General features: G+C 43.5%; 1 protein-coding gene across 6 annotated transcripts in view; it reads right to left on the bottom strand.

Moving 5' to 3' along the window:
• Positions 1-3,833: 3,833 nt before the first annotated feature.
• Positions 3,834-25,166, bottom strand: part of USP32 (ubiquitin specific peptidase 32) — a 67,688-nt gene continuing 46,355 nt past the window's right edge. For 3 of the 6 annotated variants that reach the window (XM_064678052.1, XM_064678055.1, XM_064678053.1), the window contains exons 13-34: positions 23,801-23,993; positions 22,521-22,696; positions 21,682-21,822; positions 19,242-19,401; positions 16,934-17,088; positions 16,600-16,681; positions 16,045-16,119; positions 15,342-15,480; positions 14,983-15,088; positions 14,197-14,370; positions 13,734-13,908; positions 12,972-13,123; positions 12,298-12,409; positions 11,875-12,083; positions 11,281-11,465; positions 10,824-10,910; positions 9,814-9,934; positions 8,892-9,083; positions 8,024-8,309; positions 7,215-7,627; positions 6,873-6,965; positions 3,834-6,230 (exon numbers count right to left, since the gene is read on the bottom strand). In XM_064678052.1, the coding sequence (XP_064534122.1) occupies positions 6,057-6,230; positions 6,873-6,965; positions 7,215-7,627; positions 8,024-8,309; positions 8,892-9,083; positions 9,814-9,934; positions 10,824-10,910; positions 11,281-11,465; positions 11,875-12,083; positions 12,298-12,409; positions 12,972-13,123; positions 13,734-13,908; positions 14,197-14,370; positions 14,983-15,088; positions 15,342-15,480; positions 16,045-16,119; positions 16,600-16,681; positions 16,934-17,088; positions 19,242-19,401; positions 21,682-21,822; positions 22,521-22,696; positions 23,801-23,993 (3,600 nt within the window). In that variant the 3' untranslated portion in view covers positions 3,834-6,056. The remainder of the gene's footprint in view (positions 6,231-6,872; positions 6,966-7,214; positions 7,628-8,023; positions 8,310-8,891; positions 9,084-9,813; positions 9,935-10,823; positions 10,911-11,280; positions 11,466-11,874; positions 12,084-12,297; positions 12,410-12,971; positions 13,124-13,733; positions 13,909-14,196; positions 14,371-14,982; positions 15,089-15,341; positions 15,481-16,044; positions 16,120-16,599; positions 16,682-16,933; positions 17,089-19,241; positions 19,402-21,681; positions 21,823-22,520; positions 22,697-23,800; positions 23,994-25,166) is intronic. The other 3 variants (XM_064678056.1, XM_064678054.1, XM_064678058.1) reach the window with 3 other exon arrangements.

Genomic DNA, 25,166 nt, shown 5'->3' with positions numbered 1-25,166 from the left:
CTTCTCCCTGGTTTTAAGACTGAGCTAAACCTGTTGCCTCAAACTATTTCATTGCCTCCAAACACAGATAGCACGTAATCCACCACTATTCCAATTCATTTGTCAATCTAGATCCTTCTTCTACCTCAATTTGACCAAAACATCCAATTAATAGTGTAAAACCAATAAAAGTTGCAGGATACTTTGTGGGAATAAGAAGCTGGAGAAGAGTCAGTAAGAAGCTGGAAATCACAGCTCTGCATTTGCAGGCAAGATCTGAAAGTCTAAGTGAGATGACCTGACTGTGACAGAATAATGACAAACCAAAGTAAAAAGAAGATATTTCAGAAATGAAAATATCTTTTTGTGTTCTAATTTACAAAATCTACGTAGTTTTTTTTTAAATCACCATCATCTGCAGCATTAGGATGTGCTCTAATTCAGTGAGGACAGTGCTGGACTGGATCAGCTCATTCCAACCCAAATTATTTTATGATTCAATAGTTCTATGCCAAATAATACCCTGTGCTATGATTTCATTTCTATGAAGTGGATGTTACAGTCTGTGGACAAGACAGAAAGTAAAAAAAAAACCCTCCATCCCTTTGGTTTGAGTAAAAGGAAAATGTCTCTGTTCCTGTCATGAGATAAAACAGAGTCTGCCTTGGTAAGGCCCCCTTCCCAAGGAGCTGCCTGTGCTTCCCAAACTCTGGATCAGGGAAGAACGTGGGATTTTAGCCTGTTACACAGAGCTGAGGAACAACAGACTGAGACAACACTTCCCAAATGCTCAGCACAGTCCCCACACAGCAGAGCTCCCCCAGCCAGTCCAGTTGGACTTTGCACCCAATAAAACTCTAATGCTGAAAAAAACTTCCAGCAGCACCGAGATAAATAATATCCAAGTACAGGGAGTCCTGTATTGTCAGATCACACAAACACTGGAACAAAGGCTCTCAAGCATCTGCTGCTCTGTTTATTTTTCTTGCAGGGGATGGGAGTGTATGAACTCCGATCCCCCCCAGTAGCTTGTGACCCACCTGGGGACATCTGTGCTCTCCTCAGTGTTTTTAAATGCACTGTTAGAAGTTAGAAGGTGAGGGTCAGTCATCAGGTAACTGCTCAAGAGCTGTCTGGAATGACCCTAAATCAAATAAAAGCTGTATTCTGCCATTATTTTTCCTCCATTTGTTTTCTACTCTCACAATTAGCAGGGGGAAGCCACTGGATGGGCTTTTGTACAAATGCATGTTCTATTCCTACTGGTATTTTATCTTGTTTTAGTCTCAAAATGAGCATCCATACCTGCTTCTGGTGCCTCTTGCATTCTCACAAGCTGGAATAAACACAGGAAAGCAGCCTGGCTTGGTTTTATTCCCGTGCCTTTTCCAGGGGTATCACCACCAACCACACCAGCTCCGAAAGCTTCCAGCCACCAGTGGCTGAACAACAACTGAAATGTAACAAATCAACAGAAATTCTCCTTGTGATTTTCAGTCTTGAGGTCATTTTTTGTGCCATCTAAATAAAGGACTAAGCTTGATTTCCCACTGTCCTCTCAGCTCTGCCCTTATAGGAACAACTCCTTGAGCCCACGTGTCCTACGGACACCCTGACGTCCTGCTCAGTTCTCCTTCCTCAGACCCTGCTGGGCTTTTTACCCCAGACAAAAGGTCTACACTGCAAAAACTAGGGAAATGCTGAAGACTGCCTCAAGGAAAAACATTATTTAAACCCCAAAAGTCTGTGTGCCTGTATCATAAACCAGCCAGGATGTCACCCAGGTGTTTTAGCTTTTGTGAGCTCCTAAGACTCCTGAAGTGAGCAACTACCTTGAGCAGGACTTTCAGATTCTGCAAACAGGCTCTGAAAATTTAATTTCTATCAAATCCAGGAGCATCCTCACCATATTTTCTCATTTGTGTCTCATTTGGTTTAAGGGACCTTACCAAACACCTCTTTCCATTCTCACAAACAGGAAATCTTTTACACGCCATCAAGGAAGTTGGAGGCCTGTCCCAAACAAAAGGCACAATCTCCCGAGCTTCTGAGAGGGTTTTATTTTCCTGAAGTGATAAATCAGCAGGCATGGATGGCTGCATTTCACTCACTTCTTGCTCCAATTTACTGCACCTGAGGGAACAAGTGTAACAAAAGGTATAATTAATACCTTCGCGGATGCTCCGGGGCCCTGGGCCAGCGGCCGCAGCCCGGCACGTTCTCGGGGCACTTGAGGGCCCTGATGGCAGATAAGGGATAAATCCATGATATCCAGATATTTAGAAACAGGGAAAAGCAGGGACACAGCCTCCTGTGGGAGGGCAGGGAGCAGGGGGATGCACTCCGGCCACAACAGTGGCTCCAGAGCAGGTTCAAGAGTTGGATGGAGACGGGAAGTACCTCTGGAGTTGGGACTGTCAGCCTGCAGGGAAGGGACAGTGGGCACTCCTTTGGCAGCAGGGCACCCTCAGGAGTTGGTGCATCTGTCCCTCCTGTCACACCAGGGGAAATAAGATGCTTTCCCTGCTCCATCTTTCCCCTCCCTCCCAGGAGAGGGATCAGAAGGCACAGCTGGTGGGTGCAGGTCTGAAGGAAGGCTGACCGACCACCCTCAAGTGTAGCACAGGCACTTCCAGCACCAAAAAGGTATGAGGGGAAAATTCCAGCACAGCTCATTTCACATCCCTCCCATCTCACAAAATGGGCTCTGCTAATTTTAGAGTCCTTGTCTGAGACAGCACAGTTCTGATCTGGGAAGGAAAAGGGATTCAGCAGCAGAAAATGGCTGCAGGTTTTGGCAGGGATATGATCCCTGCATCTATTTAATGGCCCTTCCTACACTTCTGAATCAATAAAAGCTTTACCACTGACAACAGCACACATGAACATCTCTGGTAATTAGAATTTTTAATCTTTTTAAACTGCACTTCAAATACCTCAAAGCCTTAAGAGAGGAAATGCACAATAGGAACAACTAGAGACTGGAATTCTTTCACTGAAATTCAAATTCCAATATTGAAAATGCCCCAGTGACTCCAGTGACACTGTGGGCTGGTCACACTGGTGAGGAATGACCCCAGGCAGTAAAGACAACTGAGCCCAGCTCGAGGGTCATCACTTAGTGCTGCACCAGCCCTCCAAACACAGCAAGAGAGGGCCTCACTTCCAGGGACACCAGCTCCTCTGGATCATCCTGGTGATGATCCTGATGTCTGCTAATCCTGGGATAAATATCCATTTAGCACCTTGAAGGGCCATAAAATAAGAACAGTTGTTCATGACCAGCTCAACAGTGTCTTTGGAAACACTCAAAAGCAAAGAACCTCCACAACCTGTGTCTCCTGGCACAGCTCACCCTGCACTTGGGTCCAGTTTCCAGAATCCACCAGATTCTCTTCCTTTTTGGAGAAAAGCACGACTGTAATTGCAGTTAAAGCTCTCCCAGGCAGTGTCTGCTCAGAGGAAATGTCTCAGCACCATCCACAAGCAAGAAACTGGGAGAAACAGCAGCAGGAACACGTCAGGCCCCGGGACTGTCCAGGGAGGACCTGCAGCTCCTCCCTCCAGAGACAGGAGAGCCAAACCTCACAGACCTGAGGGCTCCTTCCACCTTGGAAAAGGACTGTTTCCAAAGAATAACCACACTTACTGTCCACAGCAACACTGAACAAGGGACTCCACTGAGAAAGGACCCAACTCACCTCTGGTAAGCAATAGAGAATTGCTGGATGCTCAGTCCCACGTTCCTGTTTTTTGGATTGACAAACACATTTAAGCTGAATGAAAACAGCACAGACACTTGAAAGCAGGAAAAGAGTTATTAAAAATTATCTGACAAGAAGTGACACTTCATCTGCATCCACAGTATTTAATTTGTTTGAATAATATAGTTACAGATAAACAGGTTCACTCCATATACAATTACCAATACCTTTGTTTTAATACAGCTCATATTCCAGTACATCAACACTATCTTATTTACAAGGTATTTATGTACATTAACATCTTTCTAAAGTCAGTGCATTGTCAATAAGTTTTTATACAATAATTTACAAAGTGAATGTAGTTAATAGTTAACTTAATAAATTTACTACTAATTTATGAATTAATTTAATTTAAAAAATTAATTACAACCAATGTAACAAACACAGAAGATCAAATAACATTAGTAGATTGTGCTACCTGCTTAAATAAAACATTTTAAAGTAAATCAGTTGAAAATCTTTCACTTTTCATGGAGTTTGCTGAGGGAGGAGCAGACAAGTGGGTATTGAAAAAGCTTCTACCCTAGAAATTCCCAAGTCATGTTTGCTTTTCTTCAGGCTCAATGTTTAGACCACTTGAAAGATAAAAGACCAGAGAGGATAAGGAGCAACACCTGACAGGTAAGACAATACCCATTTTTGGAACAGATCTGCTGCCCCTGCAGAGGCACAACCTCCCAAGGAGGGAACAGCCAGACCAGCTGATTCCAGTCCTCACATGGAGAAAGCTCAGACCTTCCTGGGAGTGACAAACCCACTGAAGGTTTGGCATCCTTGGAAAACCCCTCAGGAAGAATCCAAAGGTTCATTTCAGAGAACCACGTAAGTCACAGCTCTGTCAGTGAAGATAAAGAATTCAGAGAACTGGGAAGATGACACAGGACAAAATTAATGAGCTGCTTGAACTCAGCTGAAGGAAAAAAAAAAAGGCCAAAAGAGTGAGATTTTTATCTTCATTCAGATATGCAAACGACTTAACACTGAAAATGTTCAAGGAAATGCCTGCTCAAAAAACAACCATCTTTTTTTCCAGTCTCTGCTAAGACTCAGTCACACCTTCCCTCCTGCAACAGGCCCCTGGAGTTACAGAGCACTGTTGCAAGGGCAGGGAAAGCAATTCTGGTTTAATTGCAAGTATTTGCATAAACTGTTGTTTAAAAAAAAAAAAAAAAAAAAAAGAAGAAGAAAATTTGAAAAGGCAACCAAATTTTGAAACCAAGAAACTCCATTAAATTATGAAACAAAAAAAAAAAAAATATCTCCATCCATGAATGCTACGAGAGCTCCCTGACAGCCACAGCTTCGCCTCCCTTGGAAATCCACAGTGGATAATTCACAGCCATTCACTCCAGAGCCCTTACAACAACGACAACAAACAACAAAAAACCAAACTCTGGTTTTTTCAATTCAATTCTATGCATTTTCAAAAGTGCAAATTTAAAAAGCAACACCGGTCATGGAACATAAAAGCTCAAGCGTCTCTCCTTCCGCGCGCCGGGAACGCTCCGTGCGACGTGCACGCTTTAAAGACCCCACGAGTGGAACCACAGCTACTCTCTGCAGCCTGAGGCAGCTCAGAGGTCTGAGCCAGCACTCTCCAGGCAGAAAAGCCATTCCTGAAACCCGCTGGATGTGCACGGCCAGCACGGGGAGGAAACACGAGAGAACAAACCATTCGAGTGCAGAAACGAATCTCTTCCCAAAGGATGATTTGGGTTGTGCTCCCAACACACAGAAAGAAAGCAACGGACACACATCAGTGGTGGCAAAACTGGAAACTTCTCCTACTCTTGACGAGAATTCTTTCGGTTTGTGCACTTTTCCTTCTCTTGCTTTCCCTGTTTTGCCAATAAAATGCAATAAAACTGCAGGAAAAAGGAGGTAGCAATATCATGTTGTCCGAAGACAACACTACAAATTGGTTTTCCCCATTACCTTAAACCTAACGAGAGCCTCGGGGGGTTGTTAGAACAGTTGGTAAACTCTACACTACTTTGTTTAGCTCTTATTTGGACTATTTAATTTAGCTCTTATTTGGTCCTGGGTGGCTTTTCTCAAACCATTAGATTTAAAGGCCAGTGGCAGTCTCAGCCTGATGTCCGACATCAGAAACGTTCAGAGCGCGTAGTGAGAAAACAGAACAAAACGATACTACTGGATATTAACTGGGTAACCAGGGGGTGCTTTTTGTGCTTTCAGCCCACGGGCTGCGACAACCACGCGTGGGTGACGCGTCCCAGGGACACCCTCGGCGTCCCCTGCCCTGCAGGGTGCCCCCCTGCCCTGCTCCCACGGCGGGCAGCTCCTCCTCGCTCACTGCAGCACGCAGTACTTCTTGTAGTCGGACTCGAAGTCCTCGTCCATGCTGCTCGTGTCTGCCATCTTCTTGCCGTCGATCTTGGGCAGGAACTGGGCATAGTCCACCCCCTGCTGCTCGTAGAACAGAATGTAGGCAGAGTCCGTGTCGATCTCATCCGGGTGCAGCTCCTGGGACACGGAAAACACACGGGCGGGGAGACGCAACGGGATGATCGTGTTACTGTCACTGAACTTAAAACACACAAGACTGTCCTGGAAACTCTTTTTAACTGTCTGTTTGTAACAAATAATAAAAAAAAAATCACGTTTTTGCTCTCTTATTTGTTATCAGGCTCCATCAATTACTGGAGAAGTCTGACATATTTTATAGTGATAAATGCAAATACTTAAAAACATCGGAACTGAATTATTCACTAATTGAATACAAACTGCTCCCATCATGAAAATATATTCTTGGCTTCCTATTTTTAGTAATTTTTCCCATCTCTGCACAAAATAAGCATCTTTAAGTGTGGGAACAGCTGATGAACAGATGTCACCTTGGAAAAAACCTCATGTACAATTTCGGTTAATAATTTTAATATTTCTCTGATGCAGCTTTTGAGATGCCCTCACCAAGTGTCTGGTCTAGTGGAAGGTGTCCCTGCCCCTGGCAGGGGGTTGGATCAAGGTGAGCTTTAGGCTCCCTTCCCACCCAAACCATTCCACGATTCCATGACTCTATAAGGTAAGTTTCTTTGGCAATAAGTAACCAGATTATCATTTGCTAGAAAAATCACTCACTGTTTGCTAGAAGAAGCAGTGATTTACCTTACAGCTGCTGTCATTGTAGCAGTACCACTTGTTGTTCGGGTTTTTGGCATAAGTGACGTAATGACCCCCTCCCATAATTCCTGAATGGCACTGAAGGAAACGAAGAAGAGAATCAGTTCTGGATCAAGGAAAGGACTCACAAATTCATTATCCGCGCGCGACAACGGCTCACGACGATCTAACTTCACACACTCGAGCAGAACAAACAGGTGGCAGAGAGACACCTCAGTTGGACTCAGTGCCAGTTCGTCCTCCTTCCCAAGTGCAGTGACCACAATGAGGCATTTGGTGCCAAGCCCGTCCCCCCGAGGCTGCCCCGGCCCCGCAGGGCGCACGTACCGAGATTGCATAAAGGTTGTAGATGGGGTTTGCACACACGTCCTCTCTTTGGTCGTCGGCGCCGTCGTCCTCGCTGTGGGCGTCCCCCTGCGCGCTCAGCCCGTTGCTGAAGGAGCTCTGCTCGCACAGGTACCCGTTGGCCAGAGGCCCCTCGCCCTCCTGGGCACCGCACAGTTCGCTCTGGCTGCCCCCCAGCACGTGCCCCTTGGTGAGGGCATCCCCCTGCTCCTGCTCGGTACCGTTCTCCTTGTTGGCGTCCAAGTTCTCTTTGCTGCTGGACAGTTTGGTTTTCCCCAGCTGGGGCAGCCGCAGCCGCCCTTTGCCCCTCCCTAAAGTCCTGGGGCTGCTGTTTGGGCTGCTGTTCTTACTCGAGGGACAGCTGGTTCCACCTTTCCTCCCCAGAGATGGAGATGCTAAAACAGAAAGCACGTGGATTACTAAGACGAGTAAACACACAGTCTGGGTTTCTTCTCAAAAAGTGATTTTTTTAAAAATCAAACATTAAAAAAAAAACAACCACTCTTTCATTAGAACTAATGAGTCATGTATGGAATTAAAAATCTATCTTTGTGCACACCTGGAAACTGAAATTTACCTCTTCTGTGCAGGAGCACATTCCTCACTCTTATTCCAGCCCACTTACACGAGTGCCAGTATCTGTTGGCATTGAGCAACTTTATTATTTTTCTTTGGTTTTTCATGGTAAAGCTTCACTAAGAAACACTAAGAAATGTTTCCAAGTGAGTGAGGAGCTTTGGCCAAAACACTCAGAGGTTCAGATTTTGGAATGTCCCCATGTCACTGCCTACCTTTGACACTGTTGAGGGCAGTAGTGTTGAGGGAGGACGGGCTCCTGTTGAGTGTCTCTCCTTCCCCTGGTGTGCCAGAGCTCTGCAGCTCTGTTTTCCTGGGTTCCCCTGGGAGGCTCCGTGGCTCCGTGTCCACCTGGAGCGTCAGGGCCTTCCTTTGGAAATGACTTGGATCCCTTTGTACCAAAAAGGCACTTGGGTCAAAATTTTCTCGGGGAAATTTGACAATTTTCTGGGATTTTATCCAGCGGCCGTTTACGAACTGAAACCTTTTCAGGTGAATGATCTAAGGAGAGAAGTTGGAGAAAATTATAGGAGGACAACTACATCCCAGTGAGTAATTTCACTGTTTAAAGGGAGTTTTTCACAAAACATACACGTTTTATCGCTTGCTAATGAACACGGTGACAAAGCTGCGTGTGACAACTTGGGTTCTGGGATCAAGGTGGTAAAACATGAAACTAATGTTTTCATGGGGAATTGATGGAAAGGGTTGCTTCAACTCAGTGATCAGCACTGTCTGTTTTGAATAACCAACCAAATTTGAAAAATAAGAAATGCAGGTGTTGCCCAAGTAAAGATCATGTAACCAGAAAGCCCATCTGAGCGTGAATTCGGTGTCACAACAGCTCACCCTGATCACAAACCACCACCATTTCCTGCCATGGAGCAGCTACAAACATTCAGAAGGAACTCTGAGGTTTGTTTTATTTGCCTGCCTGACAGAACTGCACACAGCAAACTCAGCCAGTCCCCTCCTGAGGCTGTGAGCAAAGCAAATCACCTTCCTCACAGCGAGCGACTCAGAATCGGGAACAAGGTACTTTGGGTTTGCTGCTGTGGAGGAAAACCACACAAAAGATCATACCAAAATAGGGGGAAGTCTCCAGAGATCCAGTTTTTTGGTGGCCAAGCAATGGGTCTTGCACTTGGAGCAGTAGTACATCTCATCCTCCCCCAGCTCCTCCTCGCTGGTGAAGGCTCGCAGGCAGCTGTCCAGGTTGATGGGCTCTGCCTGAGCCCGGCGGCTCTGCTCAACACTCTCGTGTTCTTCCACGATCTGAGGGCACAGAAAACTGCATCTGACTTGCCAAGGTACACACACTGCTCAGAGGGAGGCTCTGCCCCCAGCACCACACAAATAACTTCAGGGACTCATTTAGAATGGAAGGTAAAAACTGGACGTGCCCAGTTTTAGCAGAAAATTTCATTTCAGTTCTGAAGAGGGAGGTACAAAAATAATTCACTGTCCTTGTTCTTGGGCTCTGCTTACAGATTATCCATAAGGCACAGCTTTATGGATTGAACTCACAAGTTTGACCAGTTGTTCTACATCAACTCAAGCACAGGTTTTTACCTTTACATAGGGTTTTTTTATGGGTTCAACTCACAAGTTTGACCAGTTGTTCCACATCAACTCAAGCACAGGTTTTTACCTTTACATAGGTTTTGTTGACTCAATGGGGAAATGGGTTTACTCACATGCATAACTGTTTATAGTTACCAAAAATTCATCAAATTAACATATTTTGTAATAGATTATAGAGACTAGATCAAAAGCAACTCACAACAGGCAGCTGTGGTCGCTTAAAAGCTTCCCTTCCACACTATTCAACCACTTAAGAGGTCTAACACTGACATCAATTTACCCAAATATACTGCTCCGTGATCACTGAATCTACATCAAGAGAAAACGGACTAGAGAAGCATCAAATAAATTAAAAAAGAGATGAAGTGGGTCATGCTTCAGAGCAGAGCTGAAGGGCTGAGGGTTTGTGCTGGAGTCTCACCCGCTCCTGGGAGGTTTGGTAGCGCAGGTGGAGGGCGGTGGGGTCCCAGTCCACAGCGATGTAAGCGCTGCCCACACAGGCTCTGTCCTCTGTGCACTCGATTTTACAGCCCCGGCAGAACCTGCACCCAAAAGTCAGACTGGATCAGGAACTGCCCAGGGGCTTTTACTTGCTCAGTTCTGCTCCTTGTTTTTTGACACGTGCACCCTCTGGGTTCCAGGCCAGGCCTCGGGGTCAGAGGTGTTTTTATACAACAATCCTCAGAGTCATTTGCTGTGTTCCCACAAAACTTGAACAGGGATGAGGAACTGAAGCATTTGGGTGAATCCAACCCTCTGCCTGCAGATGATCCAGGGGAAGGTTCCTCAGTGGAAGGTGTCCCTGCCCTTGGCAGGGGGTTGGAACGAGATGAGCTTTAAGGTCCCTTCCATTCCAGGATCTATCACCCCAAAAACTACACTGCTTTGTTTATTCCATGATAACCAATTCACTTGATTATTTAGCTGCAAGACACTTTTTTTTTTTTTAATGAGTGTATGTCCAAATACCTCTCCAGGAGGGGCCTGGAATTTTTGTTTCGGAAAATTTCCAAGCATCCTTCCAGGGTGAATTCCTTATTGCCCATCTTAGTTCTTACCCTTCCAGTGGCACAGGAACTCACAAGGGTAGTTGATTTACATCTGAAGTTGGGGTTTGTATGAACCCCCCAAAACCATCCAAGCATGTGGGACACGTGCCTGCACATACACACAGAATATTCTGAGGGGTTTTTGATAATCTCATGTCTGTCTCCTAATTTAAAGTTTCTGTGCCAGCTTTCAGCTCCCCAAGCCATAGAAGCTGCACTACAGTGCAAGTCTGCCCTGGGAGAGATCTGGTGAAATTGGATTCTAGATTCTTATTGTTTGATATTACCTCTGAAGTCTGAAATGCATCACAGAGCCATTACCATAAATTACCTTTCTGCTGGAGTGATTCCCTGCTGTAAATCGAAAAAAGGGACAATTTACCTGTACCATGGACACCAAGCACAAGAATTTCCATCCTTCTGAACTACCCTGAGGGTGAAGGGATACTGATACCCCATGCTGTCATCACTGAAACAGAAGAGAACACAACATCAAACAGCAGCACTCACTCACTGCCATACCCCCTTAACCAGCCTTACGTCTACTTAAAAAAACCCAAACAAAACTTAAAACTATAATTTTGATTAGATTAAGCTATTAAAACCTGCCTTTACATGGCCTAAATTTGCCAGATATGAATAATTATCAATCAACCCATTTGTGTAAAGCCAACCTTCAAGTGCAGCAACATTTAACTGTTACAAAAAGGATCAGGAGGTATTTTTATCACTGTCGTTATTATGAGAAATCAAACCTGACAGCGATTAATTTAATTTTAAACCTTGTAACCAAGTTTAAGGCACTGTGTTGGGTCCCTCAAGGCAGAGGCTGCACTCACCAGTCCTGGGCATGGTTACTGGCCTCCTGAGGAGGGAGGGGACTGGCCAGCCTGGACACCTGGATCCACACGGCATCGTACAGGTCCCTTTTCCGGGTGTGCACCGTGCAGGGGACAATGAGGGGCATTCCAAAGAGACTGGGACGATTCTTCTGGGATGAAAGGAAGTACAGCTCTGTCCTCATCTGTGTGCAGGAAATAAAAGGACTCACATGGAAAGGTGCATTAACTCATGGGCCCATCATTACCTGGGTGCTGACCTTGCTCTGGCAATTAAAATTAACCATTAATTCTACTAAAAACACTCTATTTCCATTATTAAACACTGTAAATTTTGAACACTGACTTGAAAAATGCTTGTATTTTATGATATTATGGCCATGTTACTCAGGCACTAGACCACATCAAACATAAATCTGTACTTCAGTCGTGTACAATATTCTACATTTCACACGATGCACAGGAGGGAAATGCATTCACGCTCCCTCTCCTCTTAGGAAATAAAGATTAATTACCACATGGACATTAAAAATTCTTGGTTTTTTGATAGTTTCTTTCCCAGTGTGTCCCCCAGCCAGCCCATAGCCCACTGACCATTTTCCTGTGCACTGCAATGATGTACCCTGTGCAGGGGCTGTCACCCAGCGAGGGCACGTGGCCGTTGAGGGCCCAGCCGGGCGGGTTGCGCTCGGTCCCACATGGCACAACAGTGTTTGGCATCCCGTTGGGAATGAGGGGCTTGGGAAGGTCCCCGTTCATCAGGATGGTGGGGGCTCCGTTGGCTGAGGGCCCAGTGGAGATGTCTGCAGGGAGACAATTCAATTCTCAGTTACCCACAGCAACCAGAGCTGATCCCAGGATCTCTATCCTCTCATTCCGTGTGGGATCACGGTGGATCACCCGCTCGCAGCTCTTGTCCTTTTAACTTCTTACAAGGAGCAAAGCTTTCTCCTGGATTTCTCAACACCAGGGCAGTGTGCAGTTTAAATAAACAGGACAATCCATGTTTTCTCTTACCTGTCTGCACAGGGCTCGATGCTGACGTGGGGGATCCCGGGATGGGGATCTCAAACGCACACAAGAACCCGCTCACCGACAACCTCACCTTCTGGTTGTCCTGAGGGAAGTTCTTCAATGAAGAAGGGAAAGTCAGTCAGCCATTTCCATCTTTTATCTGATCCAAACGTGCTTTGTTCTTTTGAAAACAGTGTATCTAGCAGCTCCTCTCTCTCCCTCTCATCTGATTTCTTACCCCTTTCTAGAAGAATAAAGGAACCCACCCCTCTGCAGCAAAACCTGAGAGGAACTGATGGTTCTCTAAACACACTGAGAACATTTCAAGTTTCATTTCAAGCAGTGACAGCAAAATATATCTACAGGTGTACATACACACCACACAGAACTAAGCCAGTCATTACTTATGCCCCCACCACCTCAACAGTGTTTGAATTCCTCACTTCTGAGAATTATCACCTCGAGATGATTCCATGCTTTTCTCCTAAAAATATCATTAGCAATCCATTTTAATTTATTTACAGCAAGCCAAATTACTGTTTAAGAATGAAACAAGAGTTCATGTAGAGATACAGCTAAGCTGACTCTTTAATCATACTTTCAGTTCAATTATTTCAGAGTCCTTGTACACAAAACAATGTCAAAAAGAGACAATGATTCATCTTTTTTCTTCTCACCTTTATATTGGAGCTGTGCACCTCTGCAAGTAGGATCTGTTCTGGTTTGAGCCCACAGAGTTCACTTAACTGTTTTTTCAATCCTGTGTACTTTTCATCCATGTTCAGTCTCAGGCCATATCGAACAGGAGTGGTACCATCTAATTTAATTACTTCAAAGGGGAAAAGAAACACATTGGTCAGCAAACCAGGGAAGTTTTAATGAGAATAATACATTACAGCTCCCTACTAACTGGAATTTATTTTTTCCCTGCTTGAAGATATATTTTATTTTCCCAGTCAACTTCCAAGGCCTGCAGGCAAACATCAGACAATGTCTTCTTGCACAGGCAGTACAAAATGGTTTCAAAATTTGGTTCACTTTTTTATGATCTTTTCTTTTGCCTCTTTTCCAGCAATACAGGGGTCCTTCATTGCAAAGTTCATGACCCATACTGTATTTTCCCCTAGGCCTTATTTTTGCTTCAGACAGATTTAAGACAACCTCCACAACACAGTGGACAGAAGCAAACTTCCCAAAATCTCCATTTTACATATTTCTGTGTCCTTTAATCAAGGCTGAAAATGGGCCATCTATGTTCTGTTTTTAAAGGTTTTATCTTAGTTTAACTGTACTGCAATGAAAATTCTTGAACTCTTGTTACATTAAAGTGACTGTAACAAGTACTAACACAAGAAAATGTGATGTTTTAGAGCTGTTCTACACGTACAACTTTGATTTTAGCAATGACAGCTTAGAAGGAGCTAAACACCCCCACTCACCTGTAATTTCTAGGTGCATGTAGCTGTCCATTGGCAAAGGCAAGGATAAAAAATTAAAGGGGTCAAACCTAACACTTATATGGCCACAAGTTTTACATTTCACTTGTGACTTCAGCTGCCCGTGAAATAAATCCACAACAATGGATCTGTTTCTTCTCAGATGGTTTTCCCAGGCCTGAAACAAAGCACGAAAAAAATAATAACAGTTAGAAACTGAAGGCTATTCCTTTGATCTCCAAAGTTACACAAGCCTATGGGAGTCAAATTATTTCCACAGAAGTTGTGTAGTAACTTCTAATAAATAGCAAGTATTGAGTTTCAACATAAGTAAAGTTCTCAACTAACGGAAGTATCGAGGTATGACACAATTTAAAGTGTTTCTGAGAGGATCATCAGGTACCTTGAAATATTTTAGTGTCATAAGGGCAAAAAAACCCAGCACACAAACAATTTGAAGCCCTACCTCTGCTGCTACTTCCCAGTCTGGTCGCCCATCACTGTCCTTCAGTTCAACATATGGCTTATCATGAACTCTGTTCAAATCCTCGTGGAGCCCATCCAGGAGGAAAGCCAGAAGCTCCTGGGAGTCTTGCTGTTGGAAGCCATTAAATCTTGGAGCATATTTTGCTATTGTCCACTGGAAATAGATGACAAAGTAATTTAACATCACGTAGCAGAAGTTGTAACAATAAATCACGATATTGGAGACAAGACACGTGTTGTCAACAGGAACAAATTCCATTGCCAAGAGCTAAAGGGAACCCCTTTGCTTGCAGAACAAAAGCTCATTTACAGGCAAATGCATCATCTTTTGTCCCTAGAAAGGGCTATGAAAGCCATTATTTTATCCCACAACCTCTGAGTCATACCAGGTCATTCCTTTGACCTCACAACCAGCGAGCCACATATTCCACAGAATTCCTGAGCACCAGGACTGATGAACATTGCTCTTCCAGGGCATTTGCCCCTGGCACTGCCCCTTCCTGAACACCTTCCCTGCACCCTTTACAGGCAAGAAAGGCAATTCCATGATGAGTCTGGAGTGGCAAAGGGGATGTCTGACTGCCCAGGATGTCACCGGCTTCAGAGTCAACTTCCAACACATCCAGGTTTCCTTCCCTTTCTCTAGGGGAGACACTATTTTGAGTCTCCAAACCATTGCAATACAGGTAACATGAGGAAAAAGTCCACTGAAATATTTACTGGAAGGAATTCTTGTTTTCTCCCCTAACTCCCAGCACAGACTCACCCTCAGCTTTAGGGGTGCAATGTTCTTCTGAGTCCCACTCCACAGCTCCTGAACCAGATCCCCGTAGCACTTGGCCATGTGTCCTTTCATTCCTATGGGATTTGTCCTAGAAATGACAAAGTAATTAATACCATATTAAAAGTGAAACCCAGTTCAAGCCTGCAGATAAACAAGGAAGTGGAAAGGCCTCTGGCTCCCAGAAACGAGAGGTTATATTTTCACGTTATCTAATCAGTATTTGCTGCAGAGCTGATAACACTGAATTGAAAAGATTTCTTTAAACTGAGTTTCAGCTTTCAGAACAGGAGGAATAAATGTTGCAGGATCTCAAATGCCAACGGTCTCCCACAGATAATTACCTGTTAAGTTCATAGAGATGCCTTCCTGAGATGAAGTAGCGAGTGAGAGGCTGTGTGTTGCTGACACACTGGATGCTGGAGTTCATGAAACACGTGTTCCCCAGGTTGCTCAGCCCTGTAGCACCCTTTTCAGTAGGAACTGAGAAAAAAACCCCATCATCAGATCAACTGTGCAGATGTGAAAATTCAGAATGCTGTTATCAGTAAAGATGTGACCTTTTCATGGCAACCAATTTCATTTAACCTGCTCCCAATTACAGCAGCACAGATGCAAGAGATGTTCAAAATACCTGCTCTCGACTCTGCTTAACAGAAATTGGGGTGTTTGGTTGGGCCTGACCCACCACAGGCATCAGCACAATCCAGACAAACCATTCTCTAATTACAGTACTGAAAATTCTGCATTCATTTGTTAAAATTAATTCCTTACCTCAAAAAGGTCCAAGATAATAAACACAAAATGCAAAATTTGCTAGGTATCCTTCACTACTTCTGTATCTAAACACCTACAGATTTATCTGCCTGCACCCTCAACCCACCACATTTCCAGCATTTCAGTTAACATAAAGACCAAGCAAAGCTGCACAGGCATACAAGACCTCTCTAATCTAAGAGCACTTAGATTAAAAACAATTGTTTCAGCATAAAACATTCTTGGACTTTTCTTCCCATCATGATTCAGTCACTCTGCTGAAACACTCACCTTTATGTCTGTCTATTTTACTGCTGTTTGCTATAAAAGACATCTCCTCTGGCCAGCTCATGTCCTTGTTCCGAACTAGAAACAGATTTAAAGAGAGGTTTTTTTTAAAAATTTTACTTACTCCACAGAGCTTACACAGCTGAAGAGGTTTAATTAAAATTCTCTAAAATTTGAGACTGGAAATCTGCTTATTTTTAGTTATTATTTTTGCTAGTTTTCATCTCCATGTTTCCAATCATTACTGGGAGTCATTCTTACACTGGCATCACTCCAGCCACACCAGACAGCAGATTTTCCAGTGCTTATTCTAATAATTAACAAGGATCTCCCCAGATCTGAAGGGATCTGTTCACTCCATGAGTGATCACTACTATTTTTTGTTGTTATGAGCCAGCAACAGAATCAAGTGCATTTCAAAACAAGGACAAATTACATCTGTGTCAAGATAAATTGTGAGAAAACTATGTAAAAACTTGCCTAAGCTGGCTCTACCACCACCTCCCTCTGTAAACCTCTATTTCTAGTGCATGAACTAATGGTAGGCCCTTTTTATACCTTCTATTACTAAATGCTGCTCATCCTGGATTTTAAGATATTCCAGTCTGTGATCTTCATCATCCAGCAAGGTGAGATAGTTCTGCAGGAGACAAAAAAAACCCCCTTCATGTAGTTATTACTTCTGGATGTAAAACACTCTCAAAGCAATGAAATTAAACAGTGGAGTGCACAAAAAACCTCTGGAAAACGAGGAGTGAGAGTTTTCCAACCTGAGCAGTTAAACTTATGGCCACTATAATTTTTCTGTGCAGGTGTATTTAATGGTTTCTAGAAAGGAATATGATATTTAATAGCTGAAAAGGAGGAGAGGAAGGAGAAGGGCCCCCATTACCTCACTGTTGTACAGCCAGAGCCTCATGTCCTCCTCCTTGATCCGCAGCCTCTGGGACAGATATTCATGGATCTCTTTGATGGTTTGCATCCGACTGAAGCAGCCAGTGTAAGCCAAGACCCTTTTTAGAGGAGCATTTGGAGAAGGGACATTCCCTGGATTCACAATCAGGAGAGAAAGGGAGAAGATAATCCATCCCCTGTCCTGACCCCCAGGCCAAGAGAGCAATCAGAGCAGTAACAACTCACACGCTGCATTTACCATCAGGCCTCTGCCAAAAACACCAGACAATTCTACTGCTTGTATTTATGGATAAAATAAACTGGAAAATCAGTTGTTCCTGACCCTTTGGGACAAAAAACTCGCTATCACAAAGGAGATAAATTATCTGCCTTGGTACCAAAACCTATTAGAAAATGGCTCCCCTGAGAGTCTCACAGGAAACAAATCATTTCAAAGAAGTTTTACTGTTCTTTTTGTCTCTTAAAGACACAGTATCAGAGGCAAAGGTAAAATTTCAAAGTAAAGGGCTTCAAATTTTCCTGAGGATTTTGTTTCTGAGAGAACATCGTAAATAAAAAATAAGGTCAAAAAAAGTCAGTCTGACTATTCTTGGGAGTAGCTTCAGCTCCTCTGTGGAGACAAAGGCTGATCTGTGCAGATGGAATCAGCCTGGAGTTCACAACAAAAGTATTCCTAATGACTAAATTCCTCAAAACACATTCTGTGATGGCACCCAGGATTTTCACCAAAATCTCTCCACAATCTCATGTTTGCAACACAAATTAATTCCATCATCAGTCAAGATCGTTGCTCTTTATGTCAGCTCATCTTCGAATAAAACATCTGCACAAGAGATGAGACTGACTTGAGATTTAATTTTTTTGAGCTGTTTTAGTTTAAACTTTGGAGGTTCCCCACAGAGACAGGTCTGTAACACACTCATGACAAGCTTTTACTATCCAGCCAAGCCCAAACTGGCAACTGCAGTGCTTAAGTGACCTGAGGAGTGGCATCATTCTACCCCTGCTGTAAAAAGAATAAAATAAAATGAACACACCACGTGAAAAGATGCAACATTATATTATTCCATGCAATTGGACAAGAGAGGAAACTATACTCTAATCATAAGTCAGCAAAGCATCAGTCTTGCTTCAGTATACCAAGCAAAGTACTCATTTTTTTTTTCCAAAGAAAACAAAACAGCATTTTCTGAGATTAGGGATCAGAGGATTAGTTGTAAGATTACAGCAAGAAAGCATATTTGAGAACTCAACAAGATTAATAACTGATTGGATGATTGAATTAGTGCAGTGCAAAATGATTCCAAATCGAGATCAAATTTGGCAGAGATTCTTTATTTGAATTTGGGCATTTGAGGAGGTCCAAAGGAAGCGGTTTCCATGGGATGAGGTCAGGTGGGAAAGGTGAATTTGGGAGCAGGCAGTTTCTGTGGTGGAACTCGATCACACAAGGCAGCTGCTGGCTACACCTGAGGTTTAGATTCCATAAAAGCAGGGAGAAATGGAGCAGCTGCAGGAGGTTTTTAAACACTACCAAGGCTAAAGGACTGAATTTTCAAGGAGCCAGGTGAGCCCATTTCTGGACCTCTGTCCCTGTGGATGCAAATGGGATTCAGGGATTCCTTCCAACCCCTCGTGCCAGGCAGGTTTGCAGCCATGCAGGAAAACTGGGGACAAATCCTGCAGCACTTCCCAGCTGAAATCTAAATCACAATCTAAACATGGTTCTTGTACAGTCCTGTGGTGAGCATCACCACCACAGTTATGACAAACAGATTTCAGCTGCATGTTTACACCTCCCATTGAATTGTCTTTCTGAACCGCAACAAATAATAACCTTAATGTTCCATTAATTCAGCTGCTTTCTAAAGAGCATTAAATAATTTTGGGCATCAAAGCCCAGCTGCCCAAGCAGCTCAGAACCAGCTGACTGAACATTAATTGAATTTATTGTGCCACTGTACTGTGAGATGCACACACCCAGCCTGGTGCAGAGGCACCTATTCCACGGCTACAAAAATCCAAACAAGAACGACCAGCTCTGCCCTTTATCAGCTCAGTTCCTGCAGTGCTCATTTCTCCCTCTCAACTTACAGTAAACCATGCAAATCAACTTCCCTGCCAACGCTGCCCGTGCCTGTTCCTTCAGGAGAGGGCAGGAGGAAGCCTTTGGCTCCTCACCGTGCCGAGAGGTGATTAGCTGGAGCACAAGCACAGTGCCAGGAAGCTCCTACAGCCCGGGGCTGGCTCAGAAACTGCACATTCTTGCTGCATTCTTAAGTTACCTCTGGGTAAGTGCTGAGGGAACATTCTGAGGCTCATCATACCCATATTGACCCAGATGTTGGACTGCTGGGTGCGCGTGGCCGGCTGCTGCCGCAGGAACAGCAGGTACCGCGGGAACAGCTCCAGCTCTGCCACGTTGGTCTTGCTGTTCTTGATCACCTAAACACGTCCAAAACACATGGGAGAGTGTCCTGGTTACAACAGCTGGGACCAGTTCATCACTGCATGGGTGTAACCCAAAACTGGGTATTCCAGAGCCTTCCATGCCATTGCCCAGAAACTGTTATCAATAGACCATTTACACCCTCTGCCCAGACCAGCCCTGACTCCTCAGGGTATAAACTGGGTCACACCCATTGTGGAACCCCTGAGGGAGGCACTGGGCATTCCTGCCTGGACTGGAGGATAGATAATCTTGGGGTCTTGGGACTTTTTTAACCACTCGTGGGATCCAGAGGAAGACTGAGACCACCACTCTCAACCAGACTGGAAAGACCACTCTCAACTTGACTGCAAACACTCTCACCAACAGGTTTTTCCCTCTCCTTTTCCTTTGGACTCAGGGGGCCCAAGGAACACCACTCTGTTCATGCCCCAGGGTGCTGGGTTATACATTTGGGTTTGGTGGGTTAAAACCAACTGTTTGTCTGTATAATCGTACTTATTGTATTATTTTATTAAATTGTTATTCTGATTTATAATCTCTCTTTTGAGTTGGGTTTATTTCCCCTGCTGGTTTACCTTTAAGCCAGCACAGAGACACCCCGTGTTCCAAGCAGGTTGGGAATCCCAAGGGGAACGGGAAGCAGCAGTTAGGAAAAATAAACTGTTCTACTGGGAGGTGAGAAATCTTCTGAACTCCTTATGTGGGCAAATATCCCCAGGAATGACAGTTTACTGATTGCTAAGCACTTTTTTGGAGCTTATTAGCTGCAGGTTGTCAAGAGCAAACCCCTTAGTTAGTGGAGCATAGCTGTCTGCACCACACCACAGAAAGAACATTTTTATAATTCCTGAAATATCTGTGACTCTACAATGAAGCTCATTAATTCCACTCAGTGTGTACTTCAATAAGAAAGTTTCACAGCTGTTGAACAAACTGACATGTGCTGCATAAGACATTTGTTTTGCACTTTTTTGAACTACGGGATTGAATTAAAACCTTCGTGTTGTGAGAACAGACTAAAACTTGCTTTTGTTACATTCTGATATGTTGACAGAAAGAGCTGGAATCACCCCAAGACAGGTTTTTTGCAGCTTTTCAGTCACCATTTCTACCAAGGTTTTGCTCCCTAGATGTACCCAAACACAGACATGCACAAATGGAAGGAATGTTCACTGGTTTTGTGACCGTGTGAAGCAGAAAAAAACCCACTTCATCTGTGAGAAGCAATGTAACCCACTGAAGTGCCACAGCACTAAACTCCAGCTACAACAGAGACAACAGTGATGACATTTGCTGAGAAGAAAGCACGTTAGTTTGTGTATAAAGTGCTGTGGCCTTTTCTGGATCATGAAAGGTGTTTGTTTCCATGGAGAACGTGTGGGAGGAGGTAACACAAGCCAGTGATTTTTTCACTGTAAAATAATTGTCAGTACTGGAGCCAAGAGAGAGAGAGGATTGTCAACAATCAGCCAGCTGATTCCCTCCCATCTGTGACACTGGATGTTTGTGACACCAACCACCTCATCTCTGCTGCCACCAACAAAAAACCCCTTCGGTGGCTTTTTAAGTGTAGCTCCTACAAGACACTGCCTGACACAGAACAAACCAACCAGTGTCTGGAATGAAGGCACTCCAAAAAAATCTAAGTTTACACCATTTGTAGGTGAACAAACTGCAGCTCTGAAGTGCTCTGAGCATCTCTTGTGCCAGAGCACAGGCTCTGCCCCTCCCCTTCCCCGGGCTCCCCTCCTGCCATCTGCTTTTTAGCTCTCCACCAAGTTTTTGCTCATTGTGTTTCTATGACACCCAATCTGAAGGAGCAATTGTTGCCTTCCCCCACTTCATGGAATTGTCAGGGAGAAGAGGAGGGTTTGCAGAGCTGCAGGTGTCCCAGTTTTCATTTCACAGGATTTGCAGACCAGCTGAAAATTTCCCTCAGCTCCTCAAGATGAGTGTTTTGATGCCAAGCCTTTCAAACTGATCTCAGGTTTACTTCTGGCTGCTTTAGCAATCACCACCAGTTGAGCAGCACCCCCTGCCCTGCTGCAGCACCTCCTGGGGATTGTGCTGCAAACCTCCTCCTAAATATCCACAGTTTTCTATCCAAGTCCATTTTGGAGACTGATTTTTCCCACCTTGCTCTTCCAGACTCTCCATTTAGGATGGGTGGGAGGTGACTGGAGCAGGTACCCCTGGCAGGGGGTTGGATAAATGAGGTGGTTTGTGTTATCTCAGTGGTTATGGCAAGTGAAGTGTCTGAAATCCCAACTTACCGGCCTGGGCAAGGACAGATTTGCTCCATACCAGTGGTAAAGTGCTCTCCAGACTGGTTCTGGTACCATCACATAGTCCTTTCCTTCCACCAGCTGTGGAGATCTCTTTAACCTCCCCCCCTCCATTGTTAGGGAGGCAGCCTTGCAAAAAAGAAAAAAGAGGGGTTTTGTCACATCTCAAATGGAAAAATCAGTTTACAGCCACAATGATTTTAGTTCATGAACACAGAACACTCTTTAATTATTAAAAAAACCTTCTAAGTAGCAATTAGCAACTGCTTTTCATGCTGAAAGATGGTATTTAAATGTAACTACCAACATGCAAGTTTCCTTATTTACTATTTCTCTAAAAGCCTGTCCAGAATAAAACTCATAATGTGTTTCTCTCTTGTGTCACCTCCTCCAACAACTTTGGATGGAGAAGTCCAATCCCTGCTCATCACTGATGGTGCTGGGCTGTGTTTCACCTTTTACTTGCATCAACATTGCAAAACCTGTGAGTTTTACTATTTAGTTAATGGTTTTCTGTTATGAACAGCAATAAACTCATCCTCAGATGGAAAATAACAAAGCGCTTCATTATCAAAGTATTTTACATTTAATGCTGCAAGCTGTGTTTCCATAAATACCTTTCCCAGTGTAAGGACATCTTGAATGTTTCTTTTCTCACAAAACACAAAGTAGCCTTAGAAGTAGAACACAATTTTTTTCCCCCTCTTAAAATAAGAGTAAGAAAGTCAAATTTTGTTCTGTGACAAAGTAGGGTTAATTTGGAATTAAGACACCAGCTGACAAAGCTCAACACACACAAAGCTGAGTTTTCCTCTCTTCACACTCACCTTCACTGGTTCCTGTGTCACCAGGGGCTGGTTGTCAATGGCTCCTGGTTTCTGAGGGTTAAGCTGGAGCAGAGCATTCCCGTTGCTTCCAAGGAAACACTGGTTGTTGTTGTCTGAAGTGTTGTGCTGCCTGGCAAAGCACACCTCAGAGCCTGGGCTCCCAGGGTAAAGGGTGTCTGCAGCAGAACACAGGGAAAAGGAGAATTTCAGTTCAGGATTCCCCAGGATATAAAGGAATGAGTTACACTCTCTTTTTTTTTTTTTAAAAAAAAGGTTGTTCAAGTTGGCTGTTCCTTACACTGCAGTTAAACATGCAACTCTGCCCACCATAGAGGGATAAATGTATTATCTATTATTATCTAATATCTATCTATTATTACAAAAGGTAAAGGAGTGGATAGATGAGCTCCAAATATCACTTACAGGCTTGAAACAGGAGGTTTGTGTGAGCAAATGTGTGGAGCATTTGCTTGTTGTCTGGATGCCTGAATATCAAACTCCTGAATGTCTCACATATAAAACTGAATATATATGCAATAATGCCTTATTTACTTTTCCTTGAAAAGGCAAATGATTTTATTCTGACAGAACCTGCTTTGGTCATGCAGAACACTAAATCTAAATGTCAATTAAAAAAAAATAGAAAAAGAACATTTAAGCTAAAACTTGTCTTCTCTTCCTGCCCTTCCTTTATTTTCCCCAAACCCCATCCCCCAAATTTATCAGAGCAACTGATCTAACTTAAATTGAATTTATGATTTTAAAGTACCAGATGCAACATTCAGCTGTCTTACAAGAAAAAAAAATTATCTCCAATTCCCACAAGACCTCATTGAAACCCATCACTAAAATCTCCTCTTTCCCAGAGATGGCTTCAGGATCTGCACAAACTCATTCAAATATAAATCACACACCCTGTAAAACTACAACTGTCTTTTTCCTGATGGTTTTTGCTGGTTTTTTTCCTCTTTTTGGTATGTGAGGCCATCTCATTGCATGGCAGAGTACAGAACCAACCAGGCACCAGCTTAAACAACTTAAAGTGAGGACAATCCAGAGAGAAAACAAATGATAAGACAAAAAAACCACCTTGAAAATAATTCTGGAAACTACTCAAAGCAGCTGAACTGCTGTTTAAAAAAGACTAAAAGATCCTAATGATCCTCCAAGTCCTAAAATCCAAAGTGAGTTATGTTTTTAGCTGGAGGGGTTCCATGCAGGGTGGAGGTTTTTTTCAAGAGCTGTTGTACATTAAAGCTCCAAGGAAATAAGGTGCTTACTGCTGCTGCTGGACTCTGAGGCTTCTGAGGCAGTAGAAATATTATCTGAAAACTTTTCTTCTGTTGCACTGCAGTAATTAAGACCTCCCACTTTGTCTTCTCCCTGTTCTGAGGGATTGGCTGGAGCAGCTACGAGGGAATTCTTACCTCCACTCAGGACAGATGAAGGCTCTATCACAACAGGCTTTGCATCCTAAAATGGGCAGAAAAGTGAATTATAAGCCATTATCAAAGACATGGCAGCGAGAACAACCACCAAAATTCACTTGGCACATCACACAAGCTTTACTCAAAATCCTTGCCACACCTACCAGTGAAAACTCTGCAGAAATGAGCAGGCAAAATTGTTCAATGGATGGAACAAACCCTTCTGCACAGTGTGAGAATTGAGAAATGCCAGAATTTTCTCTATCTAGATACACAAAAATCCAACCATTTCAGACAGCTCTAATTACAGACTATAAATATTTGAAGATCTGTCCCTGCTGAATTTCACATGGTTAAATGAGAACAGCAAGCACAAGAACAAAAAACACATTCCTTCCCCAAACCTGCAGCATTTTCACAGCAATTCTGAGTTAATGGCCTTGTGCCACCAGGCAAAGGATTAGGGATGAAATCCTTGGCACATCTGAGCACTTACACCAGGACAAGGATCAAATTACCTGCTATTTCAGGCATTTAAGGCATCGTTTGTCCAATTCATTGTGCACAAAGAATAATTGTCATTACATGGTTAGTTAACACACACACTGCAGTTTTCTGAGTCCTTTCAGTTATTTGTTTATATAAAACAAATCAAATACTCATAGGATTACTTATGATGATATAAAACTCCTTTGAGAAGTTTATTTCACTTGTTTAACCTGCACATGATATTTATCTCCACCTCAGTTACATTTTATTAAATTTAATTCTAGTAAATGCTCTTTCTTCTGTAAAATTCACAGTGATGCTTTAACTTGAACATTTTGGAGGGTATTAAAGAGCACCAGTGACTGTCAGGTTTTAGTAGGATTCCTTTGATCACCATCAGGTACTGGGGCTACTTTTCACATTCTCTCTAAATCAAATTATAGCAATTCCCTCCTGATTTGCCCAGAAAATGCCCAGTGTGTGTGTTTGTCCCAACTAAAGCAAATTTTTTATCAAATCCAAATTATCACCAAATGGATCAGAAGACTTGAGGGAAGTACTACTTTTAAGAGGCAGGAATGAGGGAAACAATTATTTGCCACCAAGAGACAGGAGATGCATCATTTCAAGCATTATTGGTAAGCAGCTGTTTGCTCCACAATATATTTCCATCAACACGTTCACAAACAGAAGATATCACTCATTCAGTGTGGATTATTATAATTATACT

The sequence above is a fragment of the Pseudopipra pipra genome, chromosome 21 (assembly GCF_036250125.1).
Source record: "Pseudopipra pipra isolate bDixPip1 chromosome 21, bDixPip1.hap1, whole genome shotgun sequence".
In the NCBI taxonomy this organism is placed as follows: domain Eukaryota; kingdom Metazoa; phylum Chordata; class Aves; order Passeriformes; family Pipridae; genus Pseudopipra; species Pseudopipra pipra.
This window is presented reverse-complemented; position numbering and strand designations above follow the sequence as displayed.